The sequence below is a fragment of the Physella acuta genome, unplaced genomic scaffold, assembly GCF_028476545.2.
Source record: "Physella acuta isolate Inbredline_101_S28 unplaced genomic scaffold, ASM2847654v3 ptg001155l, whole genome shotgun sequence".
Taxonomy (NCBI): Eukaryota; Metazoa; Mollusca; class Gastropoda; family Physidae; genus Physella; species Physella acuta.
In genome coordinates this window covers 111,750-136,921 of record NW_026732672.1, presented here as the reverse complement: position 1 = coordinate 136,921, position 25,172 = coordinate 111,750, and the positions used below count along the sequence as shown (strand labels likewise).

The window sequence follows — 25,172 nt, the reverse complement described above, 5'->3', positions numbered from 1 at the left end:
GTATTCAACACACCATGTTTGCCACGTCACAATTTCGAGTCCACCCCCCCTCCCCCCACACCCCTTCACGTGATAAATGTCCACGTCATATAAATATAAGTGAACAATGTTAGGTGAACAATAAAGTCATCTATGTTCAGCGAAATATAGCTATTACCAGTTGCATAGGCGGCTGGTTGGGAGGGGGGGGGGGGGGGGTCATAGGTTTAGGCGGGTTAAACCCCTCCCCCATTCCCCAAAATTTACCCCTCAAACTACTACTAGCTGGAGTAATTTTTTTTTTTTTAAATTACGAATGTCTCTCTCTCTCTCTCTCTCTCTCTCTCTCTCTCTCTCTCTCTCTCTTATATATATATATATATATATATATATATATATATATATATATATATATATATATATATATATATATATATATATATATATATATATATATATATATATATATATATTGGTAGGATTGAAAATGCCCACCCACCCAATAAAACATGCCTACATCATTGATGTACACAACATGAAGAACTTTATTCTAAGCTAGAACAAACACGCACAACAAACACGCACAACAAACACGCACAACAAACACGCACAACAAACACGCACAACATAAAAACAACTGTGAACAAGATCACCGTCTCCTTCAATATTTACACTGGCGAGTGATGCGTACGGCGAGAAGCCAAGGAAGTGAAACCACTATCAATAAACAAAGACATTAACTTGAACAATTTGACGAATCAATGCGGCTGATGCAGCAACATCACCAGACACGAGATGTGACTTGCATGACTGACAAGATGCACGGGCAGACACGGAGCACATCTTCTTGCACCACTCACACTTATGCACGACGTATAATTAGTTCAGTGGCCCGTGGAGGGAGGTGGTGGAGGGGGTGCGGGCCGCGGGTGGGTGCGGGCCGGTAATCGTTCACTTACTCTCCTTACTGAGTTAGGCCAATTAAATTTTGTTCTGTAAGGCCGTCTCGTTAAGTCATTCTTTGTTCTTTCTAACTAGGTGGGGTGGCATCGTTGTTAGACACATGTATGGATTATATATGGGCTACATACACTCATACATATTATATGTATATATACATACATACATACATACATTCATACATACATCCATATATATATATATATATATATATATATATATATATATATATATATATATATATATATATATATATATATATACATATGCATTAAAAACTTTTGACTGCTTTAACAAAAATATTTTAGATTTAACTTTCTTTAGCGTGACACTGATCAAACAATAAAGGCACAATTATCTTTTAATAAGAATTTGACATCCCTAATATCAGGAAGTTGGTATTATAAAAAAATAAAGACTGCCATTAAATTATACAGTTAATTGTTTTCTCGAACTATAGGTCAAGCTAAATGCCAGAAACCCACAGAATTTCTGGAGAGACTTTCTCGAAGACACGCGTTGGTCTAATTGTGGCAAACAGAATCGAAACAATTTCAGAAGATGTTCGCTGTGGGCACGTCACGCGCTGTGGACATTGTGGGAATGTGTGGTTCTGTGTGCGTGTGTGTGGGGGGGGAGTGATGATGTGGGTGTGTGTAGGACAAAGTGTGTGTATGTATCTTAGTGCCACGACATACATGACAAAAGTCATACAAAGTCAGCTGTATGCCCCCCCCCCAAGCCCAGCCCCTCCCCCCAACCTCTCCCCCACACTCACCTTGTGTCTTTGTCGGCCTGACACGTCACGCTTCGCTAATGTCGTCTGCTTGTTATCTTCCCGCACGTGCTTAGGAAACAGCATTGATCGTCTGCAACAAATTTGAGCTGACGTCACACACAAAGAATTTACATTCATCAAATTGTATTGTACTGCTCAAACTTCAAAGTTATGACAGCATACCTCTAGGTAAGCACAATTGTATGACACACAATTGTATGACACACAATTGTATGACACACAATTGTATGACACACAATTGTATGACACACAATTGTATGACACACAATTGTATGACACACAATTGTATGACACACAATTGTATGACACACAATTGTATGACACACAATTGTATGACACACAATGGTATGACACACAATGGTATGACACACAATGGTATGACAGCATACCTCTAAATGGACACAATTGTATGACACACAATTGTATGACACACAATTGTATGACACACAATTGTATGACACACAATGGTATGACAGCATACCTCTAAATGGACACAATTGTATGACACACAATTGTATGACAGCATACATCTAAGTGGACACCATGACAGCATACATCTAGGTGGACACAATTGTATGACCTAATACCTCATAAAACAAATACGAGGCTATACTGTTTTGATCCCATCCATGCATAAACAGGCTATTGTAATGAATTATATATATATATATATATATATATATATATATATATATATATATATATATATATATATATATATATATATATTTATATTTATATATATATTTGTATTTATATATATGGGTTTACAGTTATACATATGTAATTGTTGCAGGCTGTGAATACAGCAAATGAAGTTTCAACAAAGATTTCAATTTTATCAACAAAAAACCTCCATTCTTTGATCTCTATTTTAAGAGAAAGTCTAATGCGAATCAGAAAAACGCAATGAATTCCTTCCAATTTACGTGAAGAGGGAAAGCTAAAAAACCAATTTAACACTGGACATGTCTATAACACATGCAACTAGAGCGGACCCAGCAGAAGGCCATTACAAAACCTCAATGGTTTGTTGTTTGTTTTTTTATAATGTAAACATTTAAACACTGGCAAATATTTTAAACGTGTTTTATTTAAAGTTAGGGAGTCATTTTTATTCGAAATTGTCAATTTGTGAAATATTTCTGTCTTGATGAAAGGAAATTCATTTAATTTAAATTAGCAAGGCGAGGGTGGGAGGGGGGGTCTTTATTTAATGACGTCATACACATTTTTCTTTTTTAAAGTCACGGAGATTTATATTTAAAGTAGGCCTACTTACGAGATAAGTTGGAATTTTTTGTAACATTTAATTGTATAAGTCGAGGTGGGGGAATCATTGTACCATAGCTTGTGACATTATTTGGCGGGGGTGGGAGAGGGACGAAAAGGATGATTGTGACAATATAGGGGGGGTTGTGCTGCCATCTTAAAAAGCGTGTCGTCTTGCAGTGGCGTAACCAGCTAGAAAGTTTGTGTTGAGAGGAGATTCAATTGGTTTTTCCATATATTTCTATTGTATGTAGAATAAGCAAATCGCACCAACAATCCCCAATCTGTCCCGAAAACTCTACTAAAGGAACAAAATTGAAAAGCCCCCCCCCCCCCTCCGATTAGTTTTTCCAGATAGTATTCCCCACTAAGACATCGGATGACAGTAAATGCGGTTGTTTCCGCCTACCCCCCCCCCCCCCCCCCCCAGGACAAGCCTCATCTCGACCTATATAAGAATCAGAGATCCTTTGTGTTTGAAGTTCTAAAACAATTAAAACCAAATAAAAACCAGCTTAACCAACACGGCTTTCATCTGTTGGGTTACTGTTAACTTGGCTAGTTCGATTGAGAAAACATCTGTCGAAGGTTTGAACTACTCGAAAATATGAGGTCTAGGGGAAGTAATGCAATAGTTGTATGATGTGCTGAACAACGATTACGTACCTTGACTTTAACAGTTTTTAAAATGTACCCAAATAGGTTCTACTGTAGTCTGTTTTATGGTGCATCTAGCATAATTATTACTCTTAATTAATCTATTTTTGAAAATTAATTATGATTTTGTTTTAGTTTCTTTCCAATAACTTCCTAACATGGATCACAAACAATGGAAAACAAAAAAACATTTCAGAGATCATTAATGTTTAATTATGCTTCTTATTAAATTTGTAAAAGGTATACATTAAAAAAAAGTATACAAATACGTTGAGCTAAACATTAATTATATCCGAATAGATCAAATTAAAGATTGTATTATATCTAGAATATTTTAATTAACTAGAGTGTAAATGATCTAAAACAAAGTTAAAACTTATTTCTGTATAATCCGAACATAATCTATACATTAGAATTTAAAATAATTACACCTATAAAAAACGTGATCAGGCAGAAGTAAAAATAATATCAATACAATGAGGTAATAATGTTTTTACTGTTCATGCCCAAATACACATAAGGCAGATAAAGTAGATCTCAACTGTTTTAACTATCACAACATACAGGTGGATGGTGTGGTCAACCCTATGGCTAGCCATATTATTTCCCTTAAGTCAGGGACCCATCAGAGCTGGGTGTGCCCAGGGAATTCTAAGGACTCTAGACGAGGATCCAAACTCAAGACTTTTGGATTAGCAGTTGTGAGCTCTAGCATTCGACCACCTCATCCCCAATGAGGTAGTGATTAGTCAAAAATTAAGTTTCCTTTATTATTTTTATAATTTGTTTATCAAGGGCTTGACAAGATAATTTGGGACATATTTTATGGATCATAGATTTATTATATATATATATATATATATATATATATATATATATATATATATATATATATATATATATATATATATATATATATACATTATATATATATAATTATAAATAAAAAAAATTATTTAATATATTACAAAATTCAGCACATAAAAAGGTAGAAATTCTTAGTATGAGAAAACACATATAAAATTACCAGTATGTACGAATAACAATTAAATAGACCTATAATTAAAAATTTATAATTCACAAGCTTAATCTGAAAGCACAATAAATTGAGCGTGTACAATAAAAACAAAAGGTAAAAATATCACCACCAATGAACTGTCCAAAGCTGCCCATATATATCACAGATTACACTAAGTCAACAGAAACTAATTGAACATAATCTTAAACTGAGCAACAAGGTATTTTATAACTTCTTTTTAAAAACATTTTCAGGCATCACAAGTTCTGGAGTTATATTTCTACTACTTAGTTTAAATTGTAAAAAATACATTAAAATATTTTCATATTTACTTTTTCTCCACTAGTTAAAACCTGAGGGGGGAAGCCAATTTACAGCAGACATTCAAATAGACATCAGTTATACATTCAAAAAGTCATCGGTTATACATTAAAATAGCTGTCACTTATACATTTAAATAGCTAGGCAATTATATATTAAAATAGCTACAATATGGAGCTGCCCATACTATGTAACTGAAAATCTTGTGTAAATGAATATTTTATGTAGCTAACCACCTTGAAAAAAAGGAACAGAATGAAGTACCACACTAAAAATAGTGTTTTCACGTTTTTCAAGGTAGAAAGCAAAAAATTACTGTAAATGATAGATAAAATGAACATTTTTTAAAATTCCACTAAACGTTTCCTTAAATGAATTTTTTTCCTCTTTTTTTTCCCTCTACAAATAGAGCTAATCAATCTTGTTTTATAGAGAGATAACTATTTTGTTGTTGATTTAAATGAATTTGATTCATTACTGTTTATCCTAGAATGTACTGCACATCAAAAACAAGGACTCGACTTTTCTCTTCAGCTGTTACTGCCACCAGTTTGTGCCCCTTAGGAGAGAATTCCAAGTGCTGCAACTCCAACCCCACAGAGATGGAGAAGACAGAGTTGCCTGTCTTGGGATCCCACAGCTTAAGATGGCCGCCTGTGCAGGAGGAGGCAACTAAAGTACTCGACTGATTGAAGCAGGCTTGGTTGACCTGAAGGTTGAGGGAAAAATTTAATTTAAAAAAAATATTTCAAAAATTCTTTTTAATTAGATGCAATTAGAACATTTTCTAACTTATTCTAACAAAATTAAATTTTTAAAAAATATTTAAAAAATTCTTTTTAATTAGATGCAATTAGAACATTTTCTAACTTATTCTAACAAAATTAAATTTTTTAAAAATATTTCAAAACTTCTTTTTAATTAGATGCAATTAGAACATTTTCTAACTTATTCTAACAAAATTATTTAAAAACATTTTTTTTTAGTATGTTGGTAATTGTAATCAGTGAATATTTCTTTAAAGGGTTACATACCTTGATGAAATTAAAAATATTAACAAAGATTATAATATTCAGAAAGAAATAAAAGAAAAATTTAAAACATCTCTAAAATAAAAGTTGAATACATGGGCATTAGCTTGTTAAACTTACTGGTGATGGGTGCTTTGATGCTGGCGCCTTCATCCCTGCTGGCATGCCAGTCTCCCCATCATAGACGAACAGATACCCATCCCTGGAGCCTACAGCAACATACTTCCTGCATCTTGACATGGTGATGACATCATTACTACCCACACACTCCTGACCCAACCAATCAGGACGGTACATTTTAGTCTGCCGAGGGGACTTGCACATCATGTGATCACAGTTTCCTGTTGGGATGTCCCAGAACAAGACCCAGCGTCTGGTGGAGACCATCACCATGTTACCCTTGTACGGCTCCACCGTCACCCCCAGCTGCGGAACTTTGGACAGACGGTGATAAACATGCATGGGGGCGCCAGTCCCCTGGGTCAGGTCCACAGCCAGGAACCTGTGGGGGTGTTGTTGTGCTGGGAGCTGGGTGCCTTTGTTCCTCATGGCTGTGATGGCATCAATCTCCTCCTGCGAGACCTCCAGCATAAACACAGCATACCTTTCAGAGACAGACATCAAAAGACGTGCACTTAAAAACGGAAAATGAATACCAACGTTAAATTTTTTAATTAATGAGTTGGTCGTTATGTCGTATACATGAATGCTGCATACTTTTTCTTTTGTGAGGAAGACAAGCTTGTTTTTGTCTTTAGTCAGTGTAAAACAAAACACATGACTGTCAAAGTAGTGATGGACTTCCCCGTTCTTTGATTTAACAGCTACAAGTCTTTTTGTTTTCTCACAGAAGGCAACCAGAACATCATGCACTGCCATCATCATCTCAGTTGGCGCCAGACCAAGATTAAACTCCCTGACAAAAGAGTCATCCTTCATTGACCAGACACGACAAATCTGATTTTGACCCGCAGTGAAGAGCTCTTCCCTCTCAGAGATCAGAAAACACGTGACGTCATCTTGTTGGTGCAACACCTGCATGGACGCACTTTCTGTAGCAGTTTCTTCATGCACTGACACCTTGAACAATTCCTTTTCATTCCAAATTTTCACCACGCCACTTATCTGAACTACCACATGACTATGGTAAACAGCAATGTAATCTATTCCACTACAACTTTCATGCCTTGTAAAAAGTTTATCAAATTGCTTGTTATACAAAGTTATAGTGTTGCTGACATCAGCTACTAGCAATCTCTTGTCATCCCAGGACACATCAAAACAACAAATATCTATTCCATGCTCCAATGTCCGTGTCCATCCTTGTGTTTCAGCATTCAAAACTTGGATTTCTGAGTCCCCTATATGAAAGTATATGTCTTGATCTACACTAGAGACCTCCATCCCATTGATTTGTTTCTTTATATCAATCTTCAAATAAGTCCCTGCTGGTTTGATTTTACTCAACAATATAACATTTCCATCTGGATTGTTGCCATAGCAAACATGAGATTCTCCATTTAAAGTAACAGCGGAACATCTTGGTAAAATTTCAAAAGTTGTTTCAGTACAATGAGTCACTTCCCTTTTGAGTATGTCTAAAAATGTGATGGCGCCAGGAGAGTGAGTGTGCTTGACCTGTGTGAGGATGAGGGTGAGCGGTGAACCAGAGCAGCAGTGGAGGTTGGTGACATGCGCTGTGTGTTGCAGCTGGTACCGTGCCACGGGGCGCATGTCCTGCAAGTCTGCAACAGCTACCACATCACCCACTGAGATCGCAATGTGCTTCAAATCTTCTGATGTGCAAGCTAAAGCGTGGTACAGGTGCGCTTGTTTGACGTGAGGTCCCTGACCGTTGAGTAGATCTTTCAGCGTGTGCAGAGTTTGTGTCCCTGTATCAGTCTGCAGTTTGACTAGAGCTGCGTGTTCAGCAGAGAAGAAAATTAAGGCCTTTCCATCAGCGGTCAAGAAAAGTTCAGAACTGACCCCCTCCAGAGGATGATAGCTAACGTCTGTTGTCTTCATATCAACCAGACCTATAGTGACTGAAGCATCTTTTGATTCTTGGTCGGAGGGGGCAGGGCACCATTCATTGGCAAAGAGGACTGTCTCATTTCTTCTTCCCTTCACATGGACGAGTCCATTATACACTTTTTCTGGCTCACTGCCTCTTGGTGCCAGACAAGCAAAAGTTGGGATAAGCAAAGTCCTGGACAAGTTCTTGAGGTAACTCCTGGACTCAGCTATTAGAAGATTTAGATTAGGAAGCTGTGGGGAGGTACTGATGTGGGCAAGCACATTGAAGGCACACCCCACGGGGTCTTTCAGAGCTGCTGAACACGTCCCAATAAACGCGACCATCTTTTCCAGCTCAGAGTCCCTGACCAGCTGCAGCTGTTCCTCCAGCTCCAGGAGCAGTTTCTCAGCTCCCACGGTGGCAATCTTGGCCCGGATGAAGTGGAAGTTACAGTACGTAACTTGTTTAGCAAAGTTAGGATCTTGCAGGGACGTACAACTTTTGAGGTGGTAAGTCAAACACTCTAGTTTTCTAATGTTCGATGGGGCCATGGGCTGTGGGCTGGTGTTTCTGTCAGCGTTGGGGATGAAGAGATTATTTCGTTCAGTCAGAACAATGTCTCTCTTCACACCATGCTCAGCAGCGAAATATTCAAACAAGATTTTGTGGAGATTTTGACCTGTAATTCCAGAAGTATAGCGCTCTGATGCAACTTCAACAAACTGACGATGATACCAAAATAAAGTTGTCTGCCCCTGGGCTAACCGTTCAACCAGGTACTCTTTGAGGTCAAAGCGAAGCCGGGCCCACATGACCGGGGGGATCCGCACCATCCCTGGGACTGGGGGGTCATGGAACTGATAGATCTCAACCATGACGTCATCCATACAGGACAGAGCATCTTCTAGCTCAATCTCACTGAGCCCATTCAAGCCAACACTGATCAAACCAAGCGCAGCCTGGACAAATCTTTGCCCAAATTTGACTTCCAGTTTCTCAAACATGTGGCTGATGCCCACCCTGACAGAGTCTGGCAGAACCAGCTCCGACACTGGGGTGTGGGAGCTCCACAGGACAGCTTGGTCCAGGAGAAGCTTCAGGTACAGCGGGCTGGGAGATGCTCTCAACCTCTCCAGCAACAACATCATCTGTTGGTCTGTGACTCGTCTGCGCCTCAGTCCCAGGTACCTGGCGGCTATCTGGCTGCTGGTCGAGTCTGGAAGGAATGGCATCTCCACAAAGTTCTTTTTATGGGAAATGAGAGGAATTAGGTTGTCTAGAATTCCATGGCGGTCAGGCAATGTTGAAACAATCAACTTAAAATTAGGTGGTAGGTTGGATGGTAGCCACCACATTGTGTGGGCGTCATGCTGGCTTGACAGCTGGTCGAGGGAGTCAAGGAAAATGACAACAGGCTGTTTGACAATGGAGGCGATTGTCCGGAAAAACCTGGGCATGTAGGCCACAAGAGTTTTCATGGACCTGTAGCACTGCGGCTCCATGATGCTCTCTGTGATGTCAGCCAGCTGCCCACAAACATTAAACAACACGTTGTAGATATTGGTGCTGAGGGCAGAGGTGCCCAGAAACTGGATGACACCGATGTGCTTGTCTTTGATCCAACTGCCCAGAAGGTTCATGGCCATGGCTAGAAGAGAGGTTTTACCCAGCCCTGACTGGGCAAAGATAACAAACGGCTTGCGGTTGCTGGGGTCTAGGATGTAGTCTCTGATTAAGTCGAGGGAGTCCTGCTGCCCACAGAAAGTCTGGCACTTGAGTCTACAAAAGTGGGCGTGGTGCAAGACTTCGCTGTAGAGGGAATAATATTCCTGCTGTCTGATCAACGCCTCCATAGCCTGCATGTCAGCCTGGATGAGTTGCTGGACGCCAGACACAAAGTCCTGACAGAACTGGTTGAGGTACTGGCTGTGATGTTGGATGGTCTCAGGCTGTAGTCCCCCAGCTACCCAGGGGACTGTGTAGGACTTGACATTAGAGGACTGGAGGGAGCTCTGTAGATCTTTCTTAAACCCTGAGATCAGTTGGTCAGCTTGCTGGTCAGCTTGTAGCTACAGTCAGAGGAAAAAACAGGATAAACACTGAATTTATGTCTTAAAAAAATATTTTAATTACTACCATTTATTTTAATTGTACAAAATACTTTTAAAGTGAGTTGATCCATCACAAGTTAAAATGTTACTAAATTAAAAATAAATATTTTGAATTTTTGAGTGTTTCAAACAATATTATCTTTATAAAATGTAATGGATGCAATCTTAGGAAATTTATGATACAGTGCACAGTGCAATAAAAACAAATGGAATTACTTGGCCCTCCACAGAAACAAGATCCTTGTGCCTGGCAGCCCCAACATCAGCGTAGGATTGTGGGCTTAAACCTTCCAGCTCTCTGAGGAACACCAGACCATGGCTGTTGGGGTCTTTAGCCTGAATTATTCCATTCCGTGCTTCGTGCTCAGTCACTGGTAGAAAAGTCAATTAAGTACAGCTCATGCAGTACGTAACATAATCAAGAAAGTAAGGCTCAAGCAGTATGTAACATACCATTAACATAATCATACTATTAATAAAATTTGTAAAAATTGTATACTTAACAAACAAAGAAAAATTGTGTTTTTTATGGGGAGAAATTATTTTAATCAAAATTAAAAATGGAATAAGTACTGTTATCTTAAAATTTGAATTGAAAACATAACCAGGAAACAAATTAAAATTTTTTTTATTAAAAAGGTTGTGTGAATTAAATACTGCTATAAAGCTTTAGTTTCCAAATTAGTGTTGCACACATCTACAAATAAAAAAAGTGGTTTATCGAAATATTGGTTCTAATTTATTTTTTAGTTTTTTTTTGCTATCAATGTTGGATGACTCTAGAGTCATTCTGTAATCTTATAACATTACTTTACTGGTCATTGATATATCATCAAGATGGAGGTACTAGTGTTTCAATATTTTCCTATTGTCAAAATTATTTTTTTTAAATATGTTGAATTAAATAGGCCTAATTGAAATGAATTTTACATAGTCGCATATTTAATTAATATAAATTTATATTTTTCTTTCTTTTTTTGAATTAATCTAATTACTCAACAGATTTAAATCTACGCTATTTTTAAATTGCTTCATTAGTGTTTTGACATTAGATCACAAAGCTATCCTGATAATGGTCCAAAAAATCACTTAACAGGATATCGAAATCTTTTCTCGCTGTGGATCTAAATCTCACCTGACATGAGATATAAATCTCAGCTGACATGAGATATAAATCTCACCTGACATGAGATATAAATCTCACCTGACATGAGATATAAATCTCACCTGACATGAGATATAAATCTCACCTGACATGAGATATAAATCTCACCTGACATGAGATATAAATCTCACCTGACATGAGATATAAATCTCACCTGACATGAGATATAAATCTCACCTGACATGAGATATAAATCTCACCTGACATGAGATATAAATCTCACCTGGCATTAGATATAAATCTCACCTGACATGAGATATAAATCTCACCTGACATGAGATATAAATCTCACCTGACATGAGATATAAATCTCACCTGACATGAGATATAAATTAAATCTCACCTGACATGAGATATAAATCTCACCTGACATGAGATATAAATTAAATCTCACCTGACATGAGATATAAATCTCACCTGACATGAGATATAAATCTCACCTGACATGAGATATAAATCTCACCTGACATGAGATATAAATCTCACCTGACATGAGATATAAATCTCACCTGACATGAGATATAAATCTCACCTGACATGAGATAGCAATGTTTTCTCGCTGTGGATATTTTCTTATTTTCCCAAGCTGACACGGCACATCTGTGAATAGTCTCCAACATCTCAGCCTCTGTTTTTGCCCATGTTTGCTGATGGCTCAACTTTTCTGTTTTCAGGTTTGAAGAGTTATCAAGGAAGTAAGGCAGCTGTGATGATATTGGCTGCAGAGAAAAAATATTAAACAATCTAAAACATGTCCTAACTTTTTAAAACCCCCCATTTAAATGCAATCAGTAGATGCTATAAAATTATCTACCAGCTTTTTATATATTTTCCAATTTTCAATAAAAACAATCTATTGTTTATCACCTCTCTCATTACAGGTATAGAAGGTATAAAATGGTGCTGTGGCTGTGATTAATGACCTATATGTGTTTACTAGCAGTAGATTTTTGTTATTCTCATGCCTTTGTGCTAAGGAAGTCAGTAGTTCATTTCATGTGAGTCACAAAGTAGACTATTTTCTTTACTGGTACACTTAGCTGTTAATAACGTAGATAATGATAATTGAATATTTATGGGTTTGTGTTAACAAGGATCCAGGTTTTGCGAAATTTCTGTTTCCTGTTTATATTCAATGTTTCAGATTTCACTGTGTTAGGTGCAAACCACAAACTTACCTGCAAGGTGTAACATTACCTGCAAGGTGTAACATTACCTGCAAGGTGTAACATTACCTGCAAGTAGTATGCCGCTGGGATGGCATTTTCATCCTTCTTATACCAGGTCTCAACCAATGAGAATACTTCTGTCAGTTGAAGATGTAACGCTTCAGATTTTAAAATCTGGAACTCTTCATCACTTATTTCAAATGGAAGAGGACAATACCCATAGCGGTTGCCGATTATTGCCTGTTTGATTTAAAAATAGTAGTAAGAGCATCAGATTTTTAACATAGTTTTATTTTAATTGGGAAAAATATAATTTAATATCAGCAAATTGTTATAAATTAAAATTTAGTAGGGCCTATATATTTTTATAATTTATAAAATCCAAAAATATTATTAAAATATATAATTTGAAAAATCATTATGGTCAAGCAAAATATGACAAATTTAAGTTTTGAAATAATAAAAATTAAGGAATCCAAATGATGAATGGCAAACTTAAGTTTTGAAATAATAAAAATTAAGCAATCCAATGATGAATGACAAACATAAGTTTTACAACAATAAACAATCCAAATGATGAATGACAAACATAAGTTAAGCAACTTTATACAATAAACAAATCAAATGATGAATGAAAAAAACTATTTACAATGCAGCTTGGGCCAACAGAAACTTTCTGGCAATTTTCCAGCTCCAACAGGCAAATGTTGGTGGTCATGTGGTTGTTTGTGGCCTCAGCTGTTACACCCCACCTCAGGTCAACAACCTGGAAATAGTGGCAGGATAGGGGGGGGGGGTACAAATCTAAATGCTGGAGAGTTACGTACAGAATCAAAAGAATCAAAGCAATGCCTCTCACCACTACAAAAACAGCATCACGGCACCAACCAATCCAACAATTAAGATGCTGCTGTACCCACCTGAAAGCCCAAACCTAGCTGTGCACAGTAGTCCCTCAGCCTGGGGTAGGCGTCTTTAGCCAGGGCGTTTCTCTCAGCCCTCATGTCTGAGAAGGTTGAGCTAAGGAATATCCTGACAGTGGACCTTGGGAGGGGAGGTAACACTGTCAACTTGCCCTCCAGGACAAAGTCAAATATCTCTTCAGTTGCCTTGTAAAGGTCTAACTTGCTTTTATCTATTCATCATTGAAATAAAAATAATTTAAAAACACAAGCTTAAATCTTACCATTGTACGAATATGAATTCTACCTAAAAATATTTAAACCTTACCGATTGTAACAAAAGAATTTAAAATAAAATAATTTATTTATGATTTCTTTATTGTTTTAAGCATCAAACTATCAAACTCAGCCTATAGACCTGTGGCTTTTCCAGTTGTAGTCACAGGTTGTTGCTTGCTTTTTGCCAATGGTGGTCTAAAAACAACAGATAAGAGATAGTAATTTTAGTGTGAAAATAAATTCTGGAATTCATTGAAAAAGATGAGTTTGAGGTAATGTAATGAAGTAAATAACTTAAATGTTAAATATTTTTACTATCAATACAGTTAAGAACAAAATAATTGTAATTTAATAAATATAAAACCTGAATTAATAAGTGAAACATAAATTATTTATGCTACCATATCAAACAGACATCATTAATGAAAACAAAAGTAAACTAATTAATAGCATTAGTACTTTTATGCTCAGCGTGTTTTTTATACCTCAGTTTTCCCAGATTTTTTTCTGTTTCTTTAGGTGTCTTGCCATTTTTGGACAGCTGTTGATATGATAATATAAGTTTATTATTACATGGTAAGAATATCATCATTCAATTTTAGTCAGGGTATTTTATCAATTCCTTTAAACAAAGAAAATATTTAAAACATCACCTTCAACTCCCCTGAATGTAATGGAGACTTTGGTATATGAAAAGACGATACATGTTTTTTTAGAGGGGCTGTAGAGAGGAATATTTATATTAATAATACACAATAATATATAATGATTAATGTATTGGGAGTAATTATATAAAAGAAATGGATTTACTCCTAAGAATGCTGCCAACTACTAGACCTTTTTCCCCCCACAAATTAGTTTTACATTTACAATACACAGTGACATACACTTTGCTAATAAGGGTACCAAGTAATGATCCTATGATGAACTTTTGTATTCTTATGATGAGGTTAAAACTAAAACATTATAATTTTAATTTGAAGTTAGAATAGTAGTTTAGAAATCACTGCCCTAGAGTTATCATATACTTACGTCTTTTTTGGTTTGCTGCCATTTTAATACTCAAATATATTTTTGTTCCTACAAAAACATAATCATCTACATCATCCTGAAAAAAGAACAAGACAGAAAAAGGCTAGCATACAGAGTTTCTTCCAGGCATCTCTTCGGTGGGGGGGGGGGGGGGGGGGGGGGGTGAAACATTTTTACCGCCCCCCCCCCCCCCCGAACGAAATGAAATTTATATAATTTATATAGAAAATATATACTTTTAACAGTGTCCGCCCTCCCCCCCCCCCCAAAGAAAGTCTACCACCCCACCGAAAATTTTAAGTGCCCCCCCCCCCCCCCGGAGAAAAAAGTCTGGAAGAAACATTGCTAGCATATATCGAAAATGTCAAAATCGATACAGAACAGCTTACAGTTAAATCACAACAGTTTTCCGACTCACGCTCAGGCAGGTGTAATATGCAGAGATTTGTGTAAATCTCGATTTCGTTTGTTTTGCACGATTAGGCACTACAATACTAATAGTAAATACTAGATCTAGGCTAAATAGTAAATACAAATAGTAATACTAAATAGACTCTCTACTAATACTTTCTCTTCTGTCTAGTTCTAGTTAGTACAGTACATATTGACATTCGTCAGTAGGTATGACATTCATTCATTAGGCCTCATCATGCCTCATTCATTATCATTAGTAGAGCCAATAGTTATACCGCTACCGACCCTAAATTATACGGATACGAGAAAATAAAATTTAAAAAATAAAACTTTTTTTAGTCCAGCTAGGCTTAAAATTAAACTAAACAAAAAGTCTTGAAGTAATTTAGTTTTCACAAACATACTGACTCTAGAGTCTAGTGACTGTCAACCGGTCATGCTACTGCATCCTGGAGAGTGACCTAGATCTAGACCCATTGTTATGTTTACCCCAACAACAAAGTGGAAAGCAAGGGGACATCACTCGAAAAATAAAGATCTGGGCACCGAAACTATTGATCTCCCCTGATGACAATGAACGGAGGAAGACCTGTAAAAAAACAAATAATTTTAAACAGTATAAAAATAAAACTAGATTAGACAACCAAGAGTTTTTTCGATCTTAGCCCAGTTTTTCGTCCGAATGAATTAGATCTATATGTAGATCTATTTATTGGCCTACTTTGCTCTTAGATCAATAAAAACATATTGAAGCAGTTGTTGTCAAGGGGCCATACCACTACAACAATGGTGAGGGGACAAAAAATGATGCAAAAAAAAAAGAACAAAAAACAAACAACAAAGCACCATATAAATTGTATTTATAGCTTATCTGCGTTGTTGCAAACTAGAACTGGTTGTACACATCTGTAATAGATTGAGATAATTGTGAGGTCAAGGGAACTCACTCTTCTGTATTAGTATTATATTTATATTGTTATCTTGAGTGATGTCCCTTGTATATCGTACTTCCTCTTCCTCTTTCCGTCATGGCTGTAAATAAAGACTGTTAACAACGAATGTGGCTCCTCGTCAGTGATTACAATCTATCACATTGGCGACGAAGGATAAATAATCCACTAGAAAGAGCACCTAATTACGTAAAAAGAGGTTTGCTAGAGCTTATTAGCTAAGTATTTCTAGAATAATGGCGCTGTATGGCCAAATAAAAGAATTTGATTCGAATGATGAAATCATTCAAGATTACCTAGATAGGTTAAGCTTTTACCTTGAAGCTAACGACGTGACGATAGAAGCCAAAAAGAGAGCTATTTTGTTATTAGTCATAGGGCCTCAACAATTTAGGCTACTAAAAGACTTATGCGCACCAGCTAGTCTAACTACCAAGAGCTTTAACGAGCTGAGCAAATTGCTAACAGACCACCATGCGCCTACCCCATCAAAGTTTCTATGTAGAGCTAGATTTGACAGTAGGACTCGTCAGCCAAACGAGTCAATATCAGAATATGTTGCTGCTCTACGTCATTTAAGTAGATTCTGTGAATTTGGAGAAACGCTGTCTGACAGACTATGTGAAAAGTTTGTGACAGGTGTAAACAGCCCTGATATTCAAAGAAAGTTGCTGCTCGAGTCAGATCTAACATTGGAAAAAGCAATACAACTTGCAACTTCATTCCAGCAGTCATCTGATGCGGCGAGATCTTTAGCACCTTCAGAGATCCATGCAGTAAACAGCAGGTTAGTCAACAAACACCAACCCCATCAGAGCATTCCAACTTATGCTAAACAGCCTGCACGTTTAAAGCCTAGATCTAAATCTAGTAATAATTATCAAAAATGTCATCGATGCAAAGGTCCCCATGCATCTCATCGGTGCAAGTTCAAGTCTGCAACTTGTTATAAGTGCAGTAAGCAAGGTCACATTGCCAAGGCCTGCTTTGCAAAGTCTTCGTCTGTTGCTAAATCTAGCCAGTCAAGACAGTACCGCAACCAAAGGCAGCACTATGTTAACTCTCACCAAGACTACCTAACCCAACCAATGAACCACTCTACCTGTGAAAATGCTCAAACTGATTCGCAGCCGGATTTCAACCTGTTCTCTGTGAAATCAATAAGTCATGCTCCCATCAATGTACCAGTTTATATCAACGGTAAGAGCATCAGCTTCCAACTTGACACTGGAGCATCTCTAACAGTCATAACAAAGAAAGATTTTGACGCTGTCACAGGAGGATCAGTGCCTCTACAGCCATGTCACAAGTGTCTAACAACATACACTGGTGACAATGTTCCGGTAATAGGAGAGTGTATGGTTCATGTAAGTTATAATGGTCAAAGTGTTAAACTTCCTCTTCTTGTGGTTGAAGGAAATGGACCACCATTACTAGGTAGGAACTGGTTAAGTAATCTTAAGTTAAATTGGGAGAGTATTTGTTCATTGACCAATGGAAAAGAATCTAGTCTTACTTCACTAGATAAAGTAATATCTGAAAATAAAAGTGTTTTTGGCAATTCAGGTTTACTAAATGATAGAACAGTGAAGATAAGCATTAAAGACACAAATTCAAGATACTGCAAAGCTAGAGTTCCACCTTATGCAATGAGGAATAAAATTGAAAATGAGCTAAGTAGATTGGAATCTAATGGCATCATAAAGAAGGTAGACTATTCCGATTGGGCAACGCCCATTGTGCCAGTGTTAAAGAAGGATGGTTCTATAAGAATTTGTGGAGATTATAAAACTACACTGAATAAGCAAATAGAGCTAAATAGGTACCCTATACCTAACATTGAGGAAATTTCTTTGAATTTGGCAGGAGGAGACAAATTCACTGAATTAGACTTTAGTCATGCTTACACTCAACTAGAACTGCATCCAGATTCAAAAGTCTATACGACAATAAACACACATAAAGGACTCTACCAATATGAAAGACTATGTTTTGGCATATCATCTAGCCCTGGAATTTTCCAAGCTGTCATGGACAGTATTTTTAAGGATATTCCAAATGTTTGTGTGTACTTTGACAATGTGTACATAACTGGTAAGAATGACACTGAACATCTTAAAACACTTGATAAAGTATTGAAAATTGTTGGTGAAAAAGGTTTAAAGATAAACAAAGATAAATGTCAATTCATGTTGACAGAAATTAGTTTTCTTGGTTATATATTAAGCAAGCAAGGTATCAGACCTCAACCTGAGAAAACAAAAGCCATTAAAGAAGCACCCAAACCTGAAAATACCCAACAACTAAGAGCTTTTTTGGGCTTGATAAATTACTATGCAAAGTTCATAGGGAATCTGTCTGGTAAACTATCACCACTGTACAAGCTGCTACAGAAAAATGCAACTTGGCACTGGGGTAAACAACAAGAAGCTGCTTTTAATACAGCAAAAGAGGCTTTGTCTTCTGACACCTTACTAACTCACTATGACCCAGGGAAAAGACTTATATTAACATGTGATGCTTCACCAGATGGTGTAGGAGCAGTCTTGTCCCACATGGATGAGAAGGGTGACAGACCCATTGCTTTTGCCAGTAGATCTTTGAACCAGGCTGAGAAAAATTATTCTCAGTTAGATAGGGAAGGCTTAGGCATCATTTTTGGTGTTAAGAAATTTCATAAGTTTCTGTTTGGTAGGAAGTTCACCATCTTTACAGATCATAAACCATTGCTAGGTTTATTTGGAGAAAACAAAACCCTACCTGAGCATGCCTCACCAAGAATTCAAAGATGGGCTATCACACTAACTGCATACAATTATGAATTGAAATACAAACCTGGATCTGAGAATAGTGCAGATAGTCTGAGTAGATTACCTTTAAAAAACCAAAGCCTGAGCTATGTACCAGAAGATGTATTTGTTCTCTTCACTATCATGGATAACTCCAATATAAATGTGAATGATATTAAAAGAGAAACACAAAAAGATGAGTGCTTAATAAAAGTATATGAGTACTGTAAGAATGGTTGGCCTGAAGAGTCTGTGAATGATGACTTAAGGCCATATAAAATAAGAAATAAAAACCTTTGTGAAGATAATATAAAAGATGGAGAAGATGCAGTCCATTATCAGTCAGAGTTGCCTAAACAAAGTATTTGTAACTTAATAAATGATTATGGTGATATGGCAATTTCAAATGCTTTAAATAAGAAGGAATGTGATCATCAAACAACTTTGCTAACATCATTAGCACTTAAAGAAACTAAAAGGGTAACATCAAAAGTAAATACCAAACAGAAGAAGCTAAAGGTGACAATGAAAGAGTAAACAGGTTATTGGCCAAATACCGCACAACTTCTCATATAACAACAGATGTTGCACCATGCGAATTGCTATGTGGTAGGAAAATTAAAACTCATCTTGACCTACTACATCCAACTGTTCAAAGGTCTGTTTCCCAACATCAACATACACAAAAGTAAATCATGACAAATCATCCATTGAAAGAGAATTTGCAGTTAATGATAATGTGTATCTGAGAAATTATGGGAGAAAGGAAAAATGGATACCAGGTCAAATTGTTCAATGTACAGGACCTGTGTCTTATAAAGTAAAAACAAATGATGGACTTATTGTCCGTAGACATGCAGACCAGTTAAAAATAACTTGTGCAGATAATAAGTGTGAATCTGCCAATCCCACCAAATCTGAACAGTTCACACCAACTCAGTTTGTTCCACAACCAAGTTCTGTTGATATGAGTGAACCAAGTTGTCTGGAGTCAGAAAATGTAAATTCTGGAGTTAATGATTTAAATCCTAGACCTCCTGAGATAGAGAATCCAGATGGTCAGAATCTTGAGTCACCAAATCAAAAGCCACTGAGAAGGTCAAGCAGGACAATCAAAGTCCCAAATAAGTTAGACCTATGATTCTAAAGGTCAAAAGGACTTTGACATCATTGTTTTGTATCTTGATTATGTTGTAGCATATTGTGCATTGTTTGTAAGGATGTAATCTACCATAGTGTTCATGTTACAATATAATTGGTGATTTTAGGATACTATCAATTGTTCTATTGAGAGATGTGTTATTGTGTTCTAAGGGTAAAGGGATGTAATAGATTGAGATAATTGTGAGGTCAAGGGAACTCACTCTTCTGTATTAGTATTATATTTATATTGTTATCTTGAGTGATGTCCCTTGTATATCGTACTTCCTCTTCCTCTTTCCTTCATGGCTGTAAATAAAGACTGTTAACAACCAATGTGGCTCCTCGTCAGTGATTACAATCTTTCACAACATCAAACTGACGCATTTTTTTTCAAAATTGAAAATAAGGGTTAGATCAACCCGTTACCAATCGTTTACATGTATTTTTTTTAGACGCGTGACCTTGTTTTCAAGACCTGAGTTATTTAAATGTAAACAATGTCTATATTTCTTGGGGTGTGAAATTGTCAGCAGTACCACCCAGCCGCTCCAGGGTACACGTTTTGAGTGTGCGTTGATCGCAATGCTGATGTAGAGTGACCACTCATGTGTGAAGGGAGTCAGGGGTGCTCTTTGTGAGCCACCATTTACATTACTGCAAGTCTGCAAGGGGTGACAGCTTTGATCCTATGTGCTAAGTTAGCTGCTGGGGAACTCACAGAACAAAACTGCACTCAGCAGCTGGTTTTTAACCCTTTCCCCGGCAACATATTTGGTACCCTGTCCCCGGCAACTGGGTGGATCACACCCAAAGACTTTCTTATAGTAAATTCTTTTCTTTGTTCATTGTGGGGTGGGTAACAATACTGACACAGTTGAGGTATTCAGGGCACAGAGGCCATGGGGAACACAAGACATGTTGTTGTCAATGGGAGAGCTGTAATATGATACTACAGGTTGATGGGATTCTCAAGCAAGAGTTAACCTGTGGGTGGACACATGTAGTGATTTATACTCTTTGCTGGAGCTCTGACTTGCAGTTACAGACAGAACTGTAGTTTAGAGTTACAATAGGTTAATGAAATGCAGGGGTAAGATTGCCTGTGGGAGGACATATATAGTGATTTGTACTCTTTTAGGGAGCTCTGGAATGTAGATAGAGACATTCGAGCCTTTTAGAGTAACTTGACATTAACCTCATTAGGAGTACAAATGAGGACAAAAAGGCAAAACAACTTTGTAATGCTGCTTGAAAGTTAATACTGGGCAATTAATTGATCAAACTGGGAGTGGGGTGGGTGTTCTACAGGTTGTGACACAGAGTAAGGTTTATAAATAGTCACAAACGTTTTTGAGAACACAACAGAAACAAGTCTTGAACGCTTTTGTCTAAACTCAAGTGCTAATGATAAAGGAATACATTTGCCAGTTTTAGTATAGCAGGTGAAAATGACCAACAAGTTTTGAGTCTGAACTATTAGTATCAGAGGTAGAAGATGAAGAACGGCAGCCATCAGTATCAGAGTTAGAAGATGAAGAATGGCAGCCATCAGTTTTAAGCAGCTCTGATGACGTGGTCTACCCAATATACTGCATTTCAACTATCAATAATGTGTCAACAGTTGGCACTCATAATGAAATGAAACGGCTGGTGCAAAGTGAAGAAAAAGAAATATTTTCAGGAAAGACAAAGTAACAGTACACTAGACCACTGCCTGAAGTGCTAATCCCAGGAAATTTATAAACAGCCGGACCCTAAATATTTCTTCTGTGCATGAATACAAAAAATAATACAACAAATATTTGACTGCATTAGCAGGGAAGGAGAGAAAGCAAGAGGAGACACTGGCACTCTGCAGAATAACAATTTAGTTGTATGTCATTTCAGTTCTGCTTATGGAAGTTTTTGAAGGCAGAATTTTCTAGGAAGAGATTCAGCAACCTTCTGGGTCATATTCACTTTCACAACAATAACTAAAAGTCCATCAGGCTCATGGTATATTTGCTCCCATTATGGTAGATATTCCATTCAAATTTAGAAAGGTGTTATGTTTCTGGAGAGATCATTACTAATTAGCAAGTGGTTGATTTTAGAAGTGGGAGTAATTTATCCAATACATACCAAGCAATTTCGATAAGTATGGAATTAATATATTTTGGGCATGTTACTCATGTAACACCACTAAAAGGGTGCCCATATTTTGTCAAAGAAAAGTAAAGTTCCCTGCCAGCAAAAGGAAATGTCCAGTTATTTTAATTTTAACTAACAGCTGTGCTCTCTGAGGTGCAAATTATTAAATCGTGTTAATGTTTTATTATTTTATTACTAAAGTTGATTACTTCAATCCTGTTTGATATTTTTGTTACTCAAACACCTTCAGATTGTTAATTTATAGTTAAACTTTGAAAATGTAACACAATGACTTAACCCACAATAAGTAAAAACAAATTGTTAGAAGCCAGTTTATAAGTTATAAATATTTTTTCCATTCAAAATTGTGTACGGGTGTGTAGCACCCAGTTGCCAGGGACCGTATAAAAAAAATTTCAAACCCTCATAAAAAAATTTTTTACGCATATTTTTAAAATTTACAACCTCCAATGTGTTCATCCCAACCACCTTATAGATGGGAATGAGGCCCAGAAAAATTTATAAAACGAGACTCGAGATATGAGCAAAAATATAGCGACTTCGGTTCGATTACACCCAGTCGCCGGGGAAAGGGTTAATGGCAGAAGCTTTCCTAGGAGCATTCACACCTGCAAGTTCCATTGCTATCAGATGTAAGGTGTAGTAATGTCAGTTTTTTTTTTCTCTATAACTCTCCAGTTTGAGACAGCAAGTTTTAAAGTGTTGTTGCATGTTTGGACAGAGTGTTTTTTCCTTAGTGAAGGTTTAGCTACATCCACCTGCTTGAAGTAATGGATTACCCCTCATTATTTAGTTCTAGTATCCCTACAATTATTTATATTGCTGAACATTATCAAATGCACCATATCTGATACAAACTTTTATAAGATTGGTCCATAATTTCTATATGCAATCTTGTTTTGGGGACAGAGTGGTCTAGCGGTAGAGAGCTGGACTGCTGACCCGTAAGTCTCGAGTTTGAACCCATGTTAGGAAAGTAAAGGCGGCTGGGCACATTATCTCTTCATATGCCGAGGTCACAGAAACAAGTGAACTCTACTTCACTTGCCCTATAGACCGCCAGGTTTGAAAAGGGAACTTTACTTTAATCTTGTTTTGGTTACTATGAATGATTATCACACAGGATAAGTGATATAAAGTGAACCAAATGAACTAAGACCAATTTGGCCTACTAGGATCCAAGAGTTAAATTAACACTCAGCTTTACAAGCCACATGAAATAATAAACCAACACTACCTTGCCAGTTAGGCTATTGAAATAATAAACCAACACTACATTGCCAGTTAGGCTAATGTCAACTGTATTATTAGTCTTCTTTTTTTCAACATGTTTTAAAATACAGCACACAATTACACAAAAAGACAGGCATACAATAAAATTACAGTAAACATCAATTAGAAAATCACATTCAGGCTTGATAATAAACATACAGTCAATTTTAGCAGAATTTATCAGGTTTACTTAGCAAATTATAAACAAAAACATTATTGAACTTGTGTGAATACATTCTAAAAGTTTAGAAACATCTGCAGCAGATCTACAAAATGTATAAAGATGGTGAGAAAAAAATTAGTTGCTCTACATAGCTGAGTTCTCCAAATGAAAATGTAGCTGTTATCTAATTGGTTCTACTATGATAGCTGGCTCTATGTTTGTTAAATTAATATTAAATTTTAATATGCTGCTAAGCCAGTGGCAGTAAATAAATCTAAAAATCACATCAACTTGTATGTGCAGTTAATAAAAATCAAATTTTTTTTATAAACATTCAAACAATCTGTGCAATACTGTTCATTCAACAATACATTTTTATAAAATGCCATGTAGGCAAAAAATATGAAGTAAAAATTTATTTCATATTCATTGTAGGCCCTATTTGACAGCAACAATTAAATCAAACATTTATAGCTGTAAAAAAATATTCAATCTCACAAAGTAATTTTTTATATATTTTTTAAAACTGTTTGGTTTATGTTAGTTTTTATTTGATCCCCTAACAAAGATCAAAACTGATATATCAATTGTTTTTCTTTGTGTAACTGTATCTGTGGATTGTAAAAGCTTATTATCTGAAAACTCTAATTTTTCAAAATTTATTTGGCTAAGTTTGGCTAAATTGATTTCTCAGTGTTTCAGTGATGGAATGTTATTAGGAGAGATATAAATCTGTCACTAAGATAAGTCTATATTCAAAAGCTGGATCTTTTAAACTTCAGTAAAAATAATTTCCTATATCTTTGAGTAGCCTCCCTTCTTTTACAACCAAGCATGATTTATAGAAAAAAGTGAGAAACAAGAAAGCAGTTTGTCAAAAACATCAGAACAACAGAAAACATTTTGATTTGTCCAGATAAGCCCAGCTAAAAATTTAATTTAACACCTATCACCAAATAAAGGTTATAAAAAATAGGTTATGAAACTTGTACTTTTAGTAGCCCTAACTCAACCTTAACCCTAATCCTAGCCCTAACCCTAAGCCTAGAGGCATTGCTGTTATGGCATGGGTTTAAATATTCAAATGTCTAGTCATGAGAAGTAGGTCAAGGTTGCACTCATTAAATTGGAGCTGGCAAAAAGTGGCAATGCTTAAACTCCCCCTCATGAACTTTTTACATTATTAGAAGTTCTTATCTGGACAAAATTCAATCATTTTTCAAGAATTTAAATACTTAATTATCCAACTCATGTATTTTAGTTGCAAACATTTTTAAAATCTTTATGACATTATGGAAAAAGAATCATTTTGAAGAAACTGTCACACAGCTCACAGAAAGCAAGACTCAATGTTGTGATGACTAGCATCACTGCAGCATGAATTATATATTTCCTGCAACCATCTTAAACATTCTCAAACATGTTTTGGCCACACCAAATACTTTCTCTCACCACAATATAAATTACTTTAAATTAATTATTCTAGAATAAATTATAATATTATTATTTGATACATTGTACCAACTAATGTCACTATAAAAAAATAACTCTTGCACACATAATTAAGCATTTAGAAAA

General features: G+C 36.3%; 1 protein-coding gene across 1 annotated transcript; it reads right to left on the bottom strand.

Moving 5' to 3' along the window:
• Positions 1 to 4,702: 4,702 nt before the first annotated feature.
• On the bottom strand, positions 4,703 to 14,782 carry LOC131956487 (uncharacterized). Its single transcript, XM_059320959.1, has 11 exons — positions 14,713 to 14,782; positions 14,334 to 14,401; positions 14,166 to 14,221; positions 13,820 to 13,875; positions 13,420 to 13,634; positions 13,149 to 13,265; positions 12,566 to 12,739; positions 11,863 to 12,049; positions 10,382 to 10,536; positions 6,158 to 10,123; positions 4,703 to 5,715 (listed from the first exon to the last, which is right to left on the bottom strand). The coding sequence occupies exons 1-11, from the start codon at positions 14,732 to 14,734 to the stop codon at positions 5,488 to 5,490; spliced, it is 5,244 nt and encodes a 1,747-aa protein (XP_059176942.1). The 5' UTR covers positions 14,735 to 14,782; the 3' UTR covers positions 4,703 to 5,487.
• Between the last annotated feature and the right edge of the window lie 10,390 nt (positions 14,783 to 25,172).